At 39.8% G+C, this 16,630-nt stretch overlaps 1 protein-coding gene across 1 annotated transcript; it reads left to right on the top strand.

Annotated features, from left to right (window-relative positions):
* Nucleotides 1–873: 873 nt before the first annotated feature.
* LOC18022338 (pentatricopeptide repeat-containing protein At1g71060, mitochondrial) lies at nucleotides 874–6,420 on the top strand. The gene is given in 2 exon segments (XM_024158192.1): nucleotides 874–919; nucleotides 5,654–6,420. Coding segments are annotated over 2 exon segments (813 nt in total).
* Nucleotides 6,421–16,630: the final 10,210 nt, after the last annotated feature.

Below are 16,630 nucleotides of genomic sequence, written 5' to 3'. Positions count from 1 at the left end.
GAGCCTCAGCTGGGTCAAGGGGAGACTCACATTGTACCATCTCGGTACAAGAAAGATTCTCGCAGTGGTGAGGAGTTCATTAAAAAAGAGGCCGCAGCTGCAAAGAAGGATAAGAAGAAGGGAAAGCAGAGGGCTGCTGACTGAGATCTCCTTTTCCGCCACCTCAGTCGTCTCAGCAGCAACCTGCGTCATCTCCAAGTGTACCACTCCGGTCTTTTCATGCTCCACCTCCTGATGCATCCTTCAGGCCATCTGACTATGCCCCTGGTAGGACTCAAAGTGCACCTCTCGGGGTGATTCGTGTTCCTTTGGCACCGGCTAGTGCAAATGAAGTAACTTTGACATTACGGGATGTGTGTCGTGTGCTTAGTCATCTCCACGGTGTGGTCAACATGGTGATTGACTCGTTTGCAAGTAAGTTTTCTGACTCTGACTTGTATTTTATTTTTATTGTTGACCATTGTTTTTACTTTCGGTGGTCACAAGCAGGGGGAGAAAACATGTGGGAAGAAGTTCCACGAGACAATGCGGGAGATGATGCGGGTGCTTGATTTGTGGGGGAGCACTTGTAATAGTCTAGTGTTTTTTTTTTAATTAGGCTAAGTTTGTGGGGGAGTGTGTTGTACTTTGCTCCTTAAATCCTTGTTGGCATTGTTTGATTCAAGACTTTGTGTTTGACTGTTTCATCGTATGGAATGTGTTTTATTTGCCTTTGGATGTCTTGGTACTTGGTGTTTCTGTAGCTGTTTTTGTGCTGTGTCTGAGAACAGGTGCTTATGATTCACACGAAGCTAAAAAAAGGGAGATTGAAGATGTAGCTGCACCTGAAGCAGTTGCTGTACCAGATGAACTGAAAGATGGAATGCCACAGGCATGAAGTACGTGACAAGCGAAGCATTTGGAATGAGGAGGTGGACGAGTAGCTGATAACACCGTATTTTGACCACTTTTATAGATCTTTTTGAAATACTTTTTCTATGTTTTTAATTATTTTTAAGTACTTTTATTACGTTTTTCTAGTATTTGTAGTTCCAAGACTCTTTTCAGGAAACTTAGGGAAAAACTTAACAAAATGGATAGAAAACCAGATTTCAGCTCAGAGTCAAACCGTCAGAAGTTCACCCCCGATTGAAGGCCTTCTCACCGTCTGATCCAGCTCAAATTTGGAGATCTCAAAGATGGAAGTATTAGCTTTCCAGCACACTTTACAGCTTGGCAATCCAACGGTTCAATCAAAAGATACGCGAAAAGCAAGATGTCCCGTAAACCAGCCGGCAAGCATTTCCACCCGCGGCCAACAGGCCATTCCCCGAGGTCACAACCATCCCGACCGCGGCCAGCCACCCATTCCCTGCGGTCACGCACTTCCCGACCGCAGCCAGCTAACTCCGAGTTCGAAGGCCCATTTCTGAAGCCCGTATCATTTTCCTAGCCTCAATTCCGGAACCCTAGACACCATAGAGTATTGAAGACTATAAATACATATTATTTAGGTCGTTTTTTAGAAGAAAAAAGAAGAGAGACAAAATACTTTACAGAAATTTTACTTTAAGCTTTGTTTTTGGGTTTTAGGGAGAGAGAGATCTATCTCTTGAACCCTTGTTCTTTCTTTTTCAATTTCGGTTTCTGTTCTACTTTTTAATACTAAGTTTTTTATTTCGTTAATCATGCCTGAGTAGTTTTATTGTTGGGTCTAAGGGATTTTTCGATGGGGATACATATGTTCGATGAGGATTCCATTGGCTATTGAGCCGAATCTTAGAACTTTTTCTTCTGAATTCGTTTTTACTGCATGAGAGTAGCGTCATGAACTACAATCTGATCCATATGCTTGGTGACACGAAAGTTTTCATCCGGTGTCAGATCTAGTTTGGGAGAGCAAAACAAACATAGGAGTGGAAACCTACCTATGGGCGATATGTGAATGCTGACGAGTCTTAAACATAATGCACCTCTTCTTTTCCAGGGCCAGAGTGGAAACCTACTGGTCAGGGTTAAGAGAGATAGTTGTCTATGATCACGACAGTGGCGTATTTATACGTCCGTGACTCCAATTCGAAAAGTTTAAGCTAAGATCTTATCAAATTTACTTTCTAGCAATGTTTTGAATCGTTCATACCCCTGAGAAAACTTTCTTGAACCCCAGCGCTTTCTTTCTTATAGATTTACACCGATTTTTATTCAAGCTTTATTCTAGTATCTTTACTCTTTCAATCAATTTTTACTTAGCAATTAGGTTTAGCCATTTTTCTCGTTTTTACTCATTTTTCGTTAAGTTTAGTTATTAGGTCCTTTTAATTCCCGTATTCTCTCTTTAAGATTCGTTTTTATGTTTTAAACACACCACCAAAACCCTCACAAAACTCGCCTGGTTCTAGACTTCCTTACTTCATAATTCTTTCGAAGGCTTTTGCAGGAAAGATCCTCCTTCCCTGTGGATTCGATCCCTAAGTACTACAATCGATCAGCTGTGCACTTGCGGCTATTGATTTCATTTAGGGTAAAACTTGACACCCTCACCACACGACCACATCAGTAGCTGAGTTGGACCAGTAGGAATGGGAGTCTTGGAATGGAAGCAAAGCTGGATGAGAATAGCGGAGCAAATTAGGAAGGATGGAAAATTTCCTTAAACATGCAAAAGTTTAAGGAAATAGAAAATATGCACCAAGCGACAAAAATGGAAGTTGTGGTGTAGGGTTTTGGCGAGTATAGCCGCATAGCCTACTAGTTATAAGTAGACGTGTTAGAGCATTGTAAGTGCTTAACACAACTACTAGAGAGCACTTAGCATAAGGGTGAGAGATTCGAGTATTAGGGTCTGCATCAAGGGTTAAGGGTTTTTCTAGAGTTCTGAGATCAAGTACAGATCAAAGAACGGAGAGAGCTAAGGCGGAAGATCAATGTGTGTCTTGAGTCTGTCCTAAATCGTGTTAGAAACTTGTAAGATTTATTAACAGATTTATTAGCAATAAATTTCAGTTAAAATAAAAAACTCTGTGTTAAGTTGTGTTGTTGTTCTTGAACTAAGACTCTTGCGTTTACATTCTTTTCTGTTGCAGGCTCAACCATTTTCGCTGATTGCTTCGATTTCACAACCCTAAAAGGAAAAGTAAGCTTCTAGGGTTTAGGAAACATGAACAGAGGAAAAAAAATTAGATTTTTCAACTTTGTACTGAAGGAGGAATGAGTCTGTATCCAAACCACGGATGGTGTCTTCTTTTTAGGTGCCATGTTTCCGAAATCTGTAAGAACTATCTAAGCTTCAACAAACAAGAACAGAGAAGATTTAATCACATAACAATCCTAATAAACCGGATTCTCTGAATGCATAAACAAAGACTACAAGAACAAGATTTTGCAAACAAGATAATCCATTTCAAGAATTCAGATTTTTCAATTTCGTACCAAAACGCTAGATTAAATAGAATTTTGGAACCCTAAAAGTGACAGAGAAGAGAAGATGTTCAAAGCTCGAGGTGACCTAAGTGAGTGGGGTTCAGCTTCTGTCTGAAATGGAGGGCCTCACGTGCTTCGTTTAAATTGAAGCGTACCGTTGCAGATTAAACCCAAGTTACAGATAGAAAAGTTGGAAAGAGATTTCTTCAAATCAAATTTTATTAAAAAGGGCCATTGGTCTTGATTGATGCAAATGCATTAACTTTTCATTTGGTTTCACCGTGGAACTGAACAAGAACAAAGCTTCTATAATGCTTCCCAAATCAGCTCCAACATAATCGAATCTTCACAGTCACATGGAACAAGATAACTGCAAGATTTGTATAAAGACTGCGAGGGAATCAGAATAATTATAAGATTTCTCCGGTGACTGATGTATAGTAGTTGTGCTGGATTTCTCACAATTGGGTCCGGCCGCGAAACCCAGAATAATCGGGGTTAGGTCAGATAAATTACCGATTCAAATGTAGGATTCAGCCCTTCAAGAAATTCGCGGATCAACTAAGTATCACTTCGCACGTGCGATCTGGTGAGCTCCGAGATATCTGGTTAAAGTCAAAGATATTCCACTAACAGTTCAGGACCGTTACGGAGATCATGAAATGGTGTAACACGAAGTAGCCCGAGATACGCGGCTGCAGTTCGAATCTCGAAGAGAGGTATAAAGGGAGTTCAAGACACACGTAGAAAACGACACTTTCCCTTTGGAAAAACTCTAGAATTACAGTTATCTTTTTGTACTCTTTCTCTTCGAGAAATCCTGTATTCATCTATGATTAAATCAATACAAATCACTTTTCTTCAATACATTTCTATACTCGATCGATTCAAAGACAAGTCTGGCCCATCGTTATAAATCCCTTCCCTAAAACTATATACAAAGTAATTTTTGAGTGTGGAATTTAGCAACCACATTTTGGCGCTATCTGTGAGGATTTATCAAATTTTCTTACTCAACACTACAAGAAAACATCATGATTTCTGACGGAATTTCCGACGGTTTTTTTGCCATCGGAAATTTCCGACAGAATCCCGACCAAAAACTTAAAATAACCGACGGTTCAGATGTCATCGAAAATCGGTTGGAATTTCTGACGAATTCCGACCGATACTTAAATAGTTGGAGATTTGATTATTTTTCCGACGAAAGTAATAAAAATAATCAAAATTTTTATTTTTTTTATTATTTCCGTCGGAAATCCGTTAGAAATTTAATTAAATTTCCGACAGATTTTCGACGGATGCTTTAAATTGTCGATTTTGAAAACTCTGTCGGAAAGTCGTCGAAACTTTGATAATATTTCCGACGAATTTCCGACGGATATAAGAAAAATAATTAAACTTTTGACAATTTGGAGTCAGAGATTGGCGAATTTGACGAGAGTTCTGAATATTCTTCCGATGAATTTGTAATACTATTTATATTATTATGAAAAATGTAATTTTATTATGTTTTCAAGATTTTAAAATACTAATGTATGCATTCTTTAGTCAAATATAATTTTTGCACCATTTTACCAAAAAGAAAAATAGAACTATATCATTATATATTGAGATTATATGTTTTTATAATTTTTAATAATAAATATAATCACTATTTTAACAATAATAATAATAATTCCCAAACCCTAAACATTAAACAATCATCCGTCGGAATTCCGTCGGAGATATCCAACGGATTTCTGACCGTTAGATAGATATTCTATCGGATTTCCGTCGGAAATGATAAAAACACGTGCTTAAATCGATTTTTACATGTGTTTTTTAAAATGGTCGGAAATCCGTCAGGAATTTCCGACGGCTTTCCGACAAAACAAAAATATTTTGACGGATTTCCGACGGAAATGCGACGAATAAGGGTTTAGAAACATCGAAATTGAATTTTGTTTTGACAATTATGGTTGTTATGATGATATTAGCTATTATAATTGAGTTATATGTTATTTTATCTCAAAATTAGATTATTTTCATCATTTAACCAAAAATATATATCAAACCCTAAAACATAACCTTAAGTTCTATATATCTTTAAGAAAGTTATATGTTGCTCATTAGTAGATTTCAAAATTCATCATAACTTTTGTTTTATGTTGATTTGTAAGGGAAATGTTGTTATATGAATCTAATAATCTATTGTAAAGACTAATCTCATTAATTTTTGCAATTTTTTATGCCCTAATCATTAATCCGTCAGATATCGGTAAAGACTAAGGTTTCGAGCCTGATGTTGTGACTTACGGTATCATCATCAATGCGCATTGCAAGGCTAAGAAGCATGATGAAGCTATTAGATTCTTCAATGAGATGGAACAGAGGAATTGCAAGCCAAGTCCACACATTTTCTGCAGTCTGATCAATGGGCTTGGCTCAGAGAAAAAACTGACACAAGCTCTCGAGTTCTTCGAGAGATCAAAGAGTTCTGGGTTTCCTCTTGAAGCTCCAACTTACAATGCACTAGTTGGAGCTTATTGCTGGTCAAAGCGAATGGAAGACGCGTTCAAGGTCGTGGAAGAGATGAGATCAAAAGGAGTTGGTCCAAATGCAAGAACGTATGATATAATCTTGCATCATCTGATCCGAATGCAGAGGACGAAAGAAGCTTATGAAGTTTATCAGAAGATGAGTTGTGAACCGACGGTGAGTACTTACGAGATCATGGTGAGGATGTTCTGCAACAAAGAGAGATTGGATATGGCGATCAAAATTTGGGATGAGATGAGAGGAAAAGGTGTTCTTCCTGGGATGCATATGTTCTCGAGTTTGATCACAGCTATGTGTCATGAGAACAAATTAGACGAGGCTTGTGAGTATTTTAATGAGATGTTGGATGTGGGTATTAAGGCACCGGGACATATGTTTAGCTGTCTTAAACAAGCGCTTCTCGATGAAGGCCGGAAAGATAAAGTCGTGGATTTGGCTGTGAAGATGGATAGGCTGAGAAAAACTCAACTTCTTAGCTGAAAATGGATTTTCTCGGCTCTGTTTCTCTTCTTGTTCATCGCTTCTACTACGTTTTGTTTATCTTTTTGAATTGTTATGATTTATGGTCTATCCAAAATTTCCAGAAGATAATAGTAGTTAAACTCTTTTCTCTCCGAGCAAAAATGCACGGAAACAGTCGTCCAAACCGTGATCTGTGATGGTTCTTTCTTCATAATCTTTAAGCTGTCTGCTGTCCGAGTAGTAATCTAAGCATCCTATAAAAAAAAAAAAATCTAAGCATCTTAGACTACACTATCACTCTATCATAAATTGTTGTTACGGTATCTCTACTGTTTAGCTTTATTACAATGTTTTGTGATATCTTAATTCAGAATTCAAAACGTAAAAAATAGTTAATAAAATTCTCATCGCTAATCGTCTAGACTTCAGTAAAAAATTTTGTTGGTTTAGTAATTACAAAATAAATGTAACTTATTAGCTGAATGCTCCCTTAAATGCTCATTCCTCCATGTGAAAACATAGAAAAAGGAATATTTAATAGAGCATTTACATCTTCTAAATGCTTTCCTAAATATTATATTAACAAAAGTTTATTGACTTATTATAAATCGGGCCTAATTATAAAGAATTATGCCCATGAATATACACTACCAATCAAGCTCAAGAAGTACAAAACTAATAACTCCAACATTTACACACAAAAAACCCCAACATATCTTTATTGTGGTCGTGTGTTAGACTGTTAGTATCACTCTACTGACATTAACGACTACAAGTCTACAAAACAAACAGGGCCTATGTTAACTTGGTTTTTGTACGAGCGACTCTGTAAAGCTATACACGTATCAATAGAGCATTCGTTGATTAAAATCTCGATTAAATTGAATAATAGTAGTTCATTAAATTGAACACATGATGATGTCGTCAAACACTGTGAGGATGAGATGTCTTCGATAGGGTGTATGACTTAAGTTACATCGCCATGACAAACGACAAGTCAATGTAATTAAAGTAACAATATGTTTTTTCATAGCAAAAGAACAAATTTAAAGTAACAAAAAAAAAAAAATCAAGGGAGGCTATGCTAAATGCTATTTCAGGGCAACCTTTTTATGGAATTAACTTTAAATATGTAAACCTCTTTTTTAGCATATTGTTGATAGGATATTTTAGTATTTTACTCAAAAGTAATTTCATGAATCATGGCGATCAGGTGATGCATTATTTACCTCTGTGAAAGAACATTACTCCTAATATGAATATATGATGCATTATTTGCATTAAGTACCTTCATAACTTTGATATAATGACCATACACATTATTTTTATGATACTAAAAAATAATATTGCCTTACTAATAAAAAATAGTCAGTATATTGAATTTGAAATTCGACCGATGTGTTTTATCTGTGGTTTTAACTTTGACATTAGTCGGCCGCTTTAACAAAACTAAGATTTTCTGTACTGAATTTCAATATAAAATAATAACATTAAAATGGTAAACCATTCTCATTATAGTTTAATTATACAAGTAAAATTGTAATCTACGTTTTGGGATGAAACAGAGTATCTCTTACCCGAATTTTTTTTCACAACAAAGTAGGTATGTGTGTGTAGCTTAGAGTTAGAAGAGAAACATAGAAAAATATAACTTTGTAAAAGGAAAAAGAGGTTCAAGAATGTTATAATTGGGGTGTAATAGAAGAAAACGCCAACGAAGTTTAAAGGGTGGAAAGTATAAAGACACGAACAAAAAAATATCAAATTATGTAAACAATGAAAAATATGTGGAGGGGCTTAGAACTTATTATTCAAACTATAGACTACATATATTAGTTAGATTGAGTTGTCTACTTCGTAAAATCGGACCCCCACACACCTTATTTGCTCATCGAATCATTGCCCCTTAAATTGCTACATTCCTTTCTATCTTCTTTTGTTCTATTACTATTCCCTTTTACTGTTACATACCTAAATTAAATAATTGAATGCGTGAAAGTGTTGTTTATCTATAAACCTATTATTATCATTCATCCGATCTTGCACAAATCCAAAGCGTAGAGCCGATCCTAGATTCACAAGCAAGAAAATGAATTTAAACCAATCGTCAAAGAGATCTAACTCTCGGAGCTCGCAAAGATCCGATGTCGGTTTACAAACTGCCGGATCGAGCCCCCAGACTGTCGCAGTCCCGGACCTTAGAGTCGCAGTAACAGAGCCTGTCGCAGCGACCACAGTTACAACCCAAAACATACCTCCAACGGAGACGGGTTGTAACACTTACTCCCGAGAGAAAAACAGCTCTCACAACCCCGCTATATCCATGGATCTGACACTGATCGGGCCACCGCGCGTTATCCGCCAATATGGCCTGAATCGCTGAGTCAGCTGAGTGCTGAAGAAGCGGCTGAAATACGCCGCGCTATGGCTCTCTTAACCGAGAGACAACGCGAACTCGAGATGACCATCCAATGGTAGTAGATCAAGCTCGGACATGAAATAGGCGAGGATACTTACACCTCTGAATTTCTCACCAGTTCAAACAACGCCGAGCATGCACTTCGCGATCCCCGCTGCTTTGGGACTATCCCTAAGCAGACGACCTCGACAAATCCATTGACGGTCATCCCCGATTTCATCAGGACCAAATGACCTTACGCGGGCTCTCCTGCAGAACGTTTGCCATCACCCCCACTTTCCCCAAGGAACGAATTTCCTAACTAGAGATGGGACGGCATCTCAAACCCAAACTCAGCCCCACGACGTCAGTCCGTGACCAAAACAAATACCGTCAACCAAGGTCATCCGCAGACCCAGCGCAATAACCCGAGAACGAACACAGCGAACATCACTGATTTGTTCGACACCAGGGAGACTCGCTACAATCTCCAAAGAGAGCAAGGTCATGGAGATCATAACGATCTCCGAGATCACAACGATCTCCGAGACATAGTTGATCGGGAATTCTTCGAAAGATATGCCGACCGGACCTACAATGAGATTCAGCTGCTGAGCTCACAAGTTCATCATGCTACCAGCTCCGCGTAGGGACAAGATAATCTAGGAAACTCAGAGAACATCCTTCACACGAAGAATCACCGATGTCCGACTTTGTGACATTGACAAGGTAAAGTTCCTAGAATATGCTGGGAAGGGCGACCCATGACCTCATCTCAGAGCATTCAGGCTCGCCATGATAGGAGCCCACCTAAGCGACGAGGAACAAGAGGCAGGACACTGCCGCTTTTTTGTCAAGAGCCTAATGGGTCCCGCTCAAGAATTGTTCGCTACGCTCAAACCAAACTTCATCGACAACTTTACACAACACGTATCTTTTTTATCGAATCGAGAAAAACCGAAGCTAAACTTTGGAAATTCAAACAAGAACCCGAGGAATCTCTCAGATCCTTTATGGAAAAAATTAAAGCTATCAAGGCCCAGATAACTCATCAAAATGAGGAAGTCGCCTTGTTAGCTTTGCGAAACGGGCTAGTTGTCACGTCTGAGTTCTTTCAAGAACTCACTGTGCAAACTCCCATCTCGTTAGACGATGCATTACATCGAGCCACTGCAGATGAGGAGATCGCAACTCGCAAGGGAGAAATCATAGGTGCCCCGCCCGCGAAAAAGACCTAAAAGCGAGGGACACCACTCCTACGCCATTGATAGCCCTAATTCTAAGAAGGATAAGGCTAAAAAAAAGAAAACTTTGACGAAAACAAGATTTGCCTATTTCATGAAAAGAAAGCACATTCCACAGAGGAATGCGAACTAGATTAAGGCTATTGGCTTCAAAAGGTGATCCAGAGGACACTAAAGAAAGCCGAGGAAAAATTCAAGGAGAAGGAAAAGGAGAAACCTCCCAAAGCTGAAAAGAAAAAGCCCGCCCCTAAGAAAAGGTAGCGAGCTGCCATTGACGAAGCTCCAGAATCTCAACCACCAGCTCCTAAGAAACGAAGTGACCTAATTTTCAAAGACCTTAACATATGCAGAGGATCAATGAAATATGTGGTCACCCCATTCCTGCACCTCGAAAAACAACAAGCTCGCGTTTGGCTAAGTTATGTTCTTTTCGAGGGGGAGTGGCGCCTAAAGCACCAAAGAGAGTAGACTTCATCTTTGGAAGCTCTCAGCTGTGCCGCGATACAATAAACTCGATCAAGTCTCATCAAAGGAAAGTCAAGTCGAACATCGAACCAAAACAACCCCTAGAAGGACCGGATCACGAGATCTCCTTCCTGGAAAGCGAAACGTTCGTCTTGACAAGCCACACGATGACGTACTAGTAATCCGGCTCGACGTAAGCGGATTTGAGATGCCTCGAGTCATGATCGATATTGGAAGCTCTGTAGATGCATTCAAACGAATGGGTTTCTTCACCTCCATGCTTAGGGGTGAAAGACACCCTTGACCGGCTTTTCCGTAGAAACTTGCTACTCCTTAGAAACCATACAACTCCTTGTAGTAGCGGGGGGAGTACGAAAAGCAATTGACTTTGTGATCATAGACCAAAGCGCACCTTACAACGCCATCCTAGGAAAGCCGTGGCTCTATGCCACGAAGGCAGTCCCCTCCGAAAGGGATTCAAACCTTGCGAGGCAGCCAAAAAACTGCCCGACATTTCTATATGAGATGCTTTAAACAAGCCGAACAATCTCTCGCATAACAATTACTGAAAGAGGATGAGCTCGTGATGAGTTGCATAAAAAACAACAAAAACCCTTCTGTGGGAGAACCCCACAGAGAGTATGCATCGACAAAACTCACCTGGAAAAATGCATGGGTATCACAAGAGATCTCTCACACACCATTAGAAACGAGCTGCTAAATTTTCTAAAGGAAATCATCAACACTTTTGCCTGGTCCACCTCCGATATGCCCGGTATCAACCTCGAAGTCACCTCGCATGAGTTAAACATGGACCGCACTTTTAAGCCTGTAAAACAAAGAAGGCACAAGTTTGGCCCCGACAGGGCTAAAGCAGTCAACAACGAGGAAGATCAACTCCTAAAAGTCGGATCCATTAGTTAGGTAAAGTACCCATATTGGTTAGAAAACCCCATTGTGGTCAAAAAGAAAAATGGGAAATGAAGAGTATGCATCAACTTCACCGATCTAAACAAAGCTTGTCCGAAATACAACTTTCCACTTCCGCATATCGACTGCCTAGTCAAAGCTACCGCTGGACACCAGCTGTTGTCTTTTATGGACGCTTTTTTGAGATACAACCAAATCAAAATGCATCCCAAAGACCAAGAAAAAAACGTTTTCATCACAGACCGAGGCACTTATTGCTACCGAGTGATACCCTTCGGACTGAAAAATGTCAGCGCCACCTACCAGCGTTTAGTGAATAAAATGTTTGGCAATCAGTTCGGAAAAATGAAGGAAGTTACATCAATGATATGCTCGTGAAATCAGCAATAAAAACTGACCACTTTGCATAACTCAGAGAATGTTTCAACATCCTCAATCAATATAGCATGAAGCTAAACCCAACCAAATGCTCTTTCAGAGTTCCCTCTAGTGATCTCCTTGGTTACAAGGTAACCAAGAGAGGCTTCGAAGCGAACCCAAAGAAAATAAACGCCTTCCTCAAAATACCGACTCCTAAGACCACTAGGGAAGTTCAAAGGTTGATCTGGCGAATAACAGCCTTGAACAGGTTCATCTCTTGATCAACTGATAAATTTCTACCATTATACAACCTACCTAAAGGAAATAAAAAGTTCATGTGGGATAAGAAATGCGAGGAAGCATTTAACCATCTCAAGGCATACTTGGGCGAACTTCCTATCCTCGCAAAACCTGTAGAAGGCGAGCCCCTTTAACTGTACATCGCTGTATCACCTGCAGCAATAAGCGGCGTGCTCGTACGTGAAGAGAAAAACGAGCAAAAGCCCATATTTTACATAACTAAAACACTGATCGACGCCGAGCCACAATATCCAGCAATGGAAAAATTAGCATTAGTTGTCGTGGTTTCAGCTCATAAACAAAACCTTACTTTCAGTCTCATGCTATCGTAGTTATGACTTTGCAACCATTGCAAACCATACTCCACAGCCCGAGTCATTCCAAACGTTTAGCAAAATGGGCCATCGAGCTCAGCGAGTACGATATCGAGTACCGAAGGAGGATCTTCGCCAAGGCACAAGTCCTAGCCGATTATGTTATAGAACTAGATCCAGAAGCACAAGATGAAGTTTCATTGAACAAAACTTGGTACCTCTATGTAGACGGAGCCTCATAAAGACGGGGCTCTAGGGTCGGATTCAGATCTTATCTCCAACAGGAGAGATGATAGAACAACATTTCAGACTTGGCTTTGATGCTTCGAACAAAGAGGCTGAATATGAAGCCCTCATAGCTGGACTCAAGTTTGCCCTTGGAATCGGCGCACGCGAAGTGAACAGCTCTAGCGACTCCCACCTTGTCACCAACCAATTCCAAAATGATTACGAAACCAGAGATACAAGGATGAAAGCCTTCTCAAAGGTAATGTGTAATAGCGTCGAGCAATTCGTGAAAATTCGAGCTAACTCAAATACCTCGAGGAGAAAACACTCCGGCAGATGCATTAGCCACATTAGCTTCCACCTCGGACCCAACGGTCAAGCGAATAATCCTGGTGGAAGGAGTCGAGAAACCAAGCATAGGTCTTCCACCAAAAAATCAAGCGGTGAACGAAATTCGAGCTCCGCCAACAGATCCGGGCCCAATTAACCAAACTCAAGCCTCGATGGAGTTTGAACCCACACCTGCCGACGTTGTTGTTTGACCCCCCGATGTACGAACCGGAAGAACCTACGCTGGGTGAAAGAACCGATGATGATCCTGAACGATCACGAAGAATACATCAACCAACCGGATAGGAGAACTCATATTCTCCAATACATCTGGGATGGCAAATTCCCATCCAACAGATGGGAAGCCAGGAAACTACGAGCTAAGAGCTCGAGGTACACCATAATGGAAGACCTGTTGTACAAACGCAGCGTCTTCAGACCTTACCTTCAATGCATTTACGGTATCGAAGCTCGAAAAGTGATAGAGGAGGCTCAAGATGGTTACTGCAGAAGCCATTCATCGGAACGAACTCTCGCCATCAAGATAAAAAAACAATTCTACTTTTGACCAACAATGATATTTTACTGCACGAAGTACGCACAAAAATGCGATAAGTGCCAAAGGTATGCACCGATGATACATTCTCCAGCAGAGAAGCTTTTGTCGATCACAACTCCATACCCCTTCATGAGGTGGTCCATACTAATAGGATCTTTAGTGCCCTTGGGACACAAACATGGCAGATTTTTGCTGGTTATGACTGACTATTTCACCAAATGGGTGGAAGAAAAGGCCCTTCAAAACTCGACCGAGATTGAGGTGAAAAATTTCATAAGGCAGTACATCATCTGCAGGAACGGACTCCTATACAAAATCATAACAGCTAGCGGGCCCTAATTCATATCGAGAACGACGAGGATCTTTCGCAAAAGGTGTAAGATCCGCCTCACAACGTCGACACCTCGATATCCTAAAGAAAACAGCCAGACAAAGGCAAAAAATAGGATAATACTAAGACCACCTCCAATGGTAGTCTTAGGACAGGTTCTAATTGTTTTTATGACTTAAAAAAAAGTTTTATTGGTTAATAATGCTTGAGCCGTCTCTTATTTTAGAAATTCAAGAGACTGGGTTGAGCCCCATACGTGGCGCAATTTGATTGGTGGCGTGTTTATAATATTTTTTTTTGTTTTTTTAATCAAACACTCTGATTAAGATAGAGTCTTCAAATGTTTTGAGATAAAAAATATTCTATCTTCTTTCTTCAACTTTGGTGGTATCGAAGTATGGAGAAACGCGATTCCTTCTCCTCTGGCGTTCGATCTTGGCTTGTCGATGGCGGCAGTGACACAAGCTCCTTCTCCTCCGGCGTTCTGCTTAGAGTCCGGTGGATTCTTCTCATCGGAAACGCAACCGTGAACAGAAGAAGCAACTTGATTCATTGGCTTTGATTCATTGGATAATTAAAGAGGTAAAATTATTTCCTTGATTCATTGGCTTTGTTGTTAAAGAATTAGGCATGTGTTCGATTGATTTAGGGTTCAGAGGTAAAACTATTTCCTGCGACGATTTTGATTTGTGTGTGTGTGGTGGATATCAATCATGTCGGATGCTCTGAGCTGGTGGTGGGATCATTGCTCAAATCCTCACTTATCCTCTCCTAATCAGTTTTTTTTTTATGTTTTTGCTTTTGGTAAATCAATCTCCGTATAGGTTCACTTCTTTTGTTTCACTTCTTTTATAGTTTCCTTGTTTTTGTGCTTGAGATTAAAGTGTAATGAGTTCTGGTTTTCATGTAGATGTATCGGTTCACTGTGTTAATGGACATCAAAGTTCACCAAAGGAGTCTTGTCTTTGGAAACTTGCCGCATTAAAACGAAGGTATGATCATGTAGTTTTTTTCTGTTGGCTTTGTTGTGTTGACGAGAATTAGGCTTAGCTTGAGTTAAAGAGAATTAAGCATAGATTGATTTAGGTGGCTTTGTTGTTGTTTGTGATGGATGATGTTGGATGGTTTGTGACTGATGATTAGACAAGAAATCAATGCTCTGTTTTTGTTAGGTTTGCATTAGAGAGTGATCAATGCAAAGAAGAATAAGCTTTATGTCATGTTGTGCTGAATGAAAAGTAGAGTTAGGTGTGGTGGTGAAATTAGTTTCACAATCAATGCTAACAACTAAAACAGAAATTTTTTTGTTCCTCTAACTCAAACTTAAACTCAAACTGAAACTCAAAATTTTCTGTTCATCTAACTTAACCGATTAGTTAAAAGACTCAAACTCAAACTCTTTCCTCTTTAATGCACCACAAACTCAAACCTCTTTTATTTAAGAAACTCAACCTCTTTTGTTCCATTAAACTCAGCCGCTTAACCTTTCTGTTTCCTTCTCTCTTTATTTTTAAAAACTGAGACCAAAGCTTAACTAAACACAATCCTAAACCCTCTTTTCCCTTATCTTTGCCTTCTCCCTTTTTTTTTAAAGACAGACCAAAGCTTGCAATGGACTCTACGAACCCATTTTCTGAGGCTTCAGGCTTCATGGAACTTCTAACTAGCCAATAAATAAGCTCAAGCCGAGGACCAAGTCTTTCTGAGGGTGTGGAAAGTACCATTCAACTTGGTGAATCACAAATGGCCGTTTTTGGTACCCAATGGAGTGATGCTCCAAGTCCAGCTGATGAGAATGTCAAGGATCGCAAAGCAAGGAAGACATGGACTCCCAAAGAAGACCTGGTGCTCATAAGCTCATGGCTTAATACCAGCAAGGATCCCATCATTGGCAATGGGCAAAGAGCCGATGCTTTTTGGAAAAGGATCGCTGTACTATGCTGCGAGTCCAAAGATTTCTTCTGATGAGAAGAGAGGACCAACTAACTGTAAGCAGAGGTGGGCCAAGATAAATGAAGCTGTGTGCAAGTTTGTAGGATCTTTTGAAGCAGCATCAACACAGAAATCAAGTGGCCAACGTGAAAATGATGTAATGAAGATGGCTTTGGATATATACTTCAATAATTACAAACACAAGTTCACGTTGGAGCATTGTTGGAGAGAGCTCCGACATGATCAGAAGTGGGGAGTTGGAATGTCAAAAAAAAAAAAGAATCGATGATGGGTGTACACAATCTTCAAGCTCACACGTTTTTATCCATGGAGATGATGAAGCAGTTCCTCGGCCTCCAGGTGTTAAGGCATCAAAAGCCAAAAAAAAAAAAAACCAGTAAAAAACAATGCCGAGAGTGTGGAAGTTGATGAGAAGGCAGCGGTGTAGTTTACAAGCCTGTGGGAGGTAAGGCAAAAGGATTTTGAACTGAAGAACAACCTCATGCGTGAACAGGATAAGGTCAACAAGCAAAAGATTCTCGAGCATCTCCTTGGAAAAACTGAGCCTCTAAATGATGTAGAAGTTGAACTGAAGAAACAAGCTCATGCGTGAGATGTTGAACTGAAGAACAAGATCAACTGTTTGATTGTTTTTTATGTATTAGTTTACTTTCTATGTATTTCTTTCACTCTTGTTCGGTTTGTCATGTTTGCATTCTCGGTTTGTCTTAGATGGGTTATCAATCCCTAATGCCACTTGCAGTACAAAGGGTATCAATCCATATATGTGGTAGTTAGGCACTAGTTTATGTGACAAATTGTTAAGTCAAATGAGAC

This window comes from Eutrema salsugineum, unplaced genomic scaffold (assembly GCF_000478725.1).
Source record: "Eutrema salsugineum unplaced genomic scaffold, Eutsalg1_0 scaffold_15, whole genome shotgun sequence".
Taxonomy (NCBI): domain Eukaryota; kingdom Viridiplantae; phylum Streptophyta; class Magnoliopsida; order Brassicales; family Brassicaceae; genus Eutrema; species Eutrema salsugineum.
Note: the sequence above shows the minus strand (reverse complement) of the source record. Positions and strands in the feature narration are given on the sequence as shown.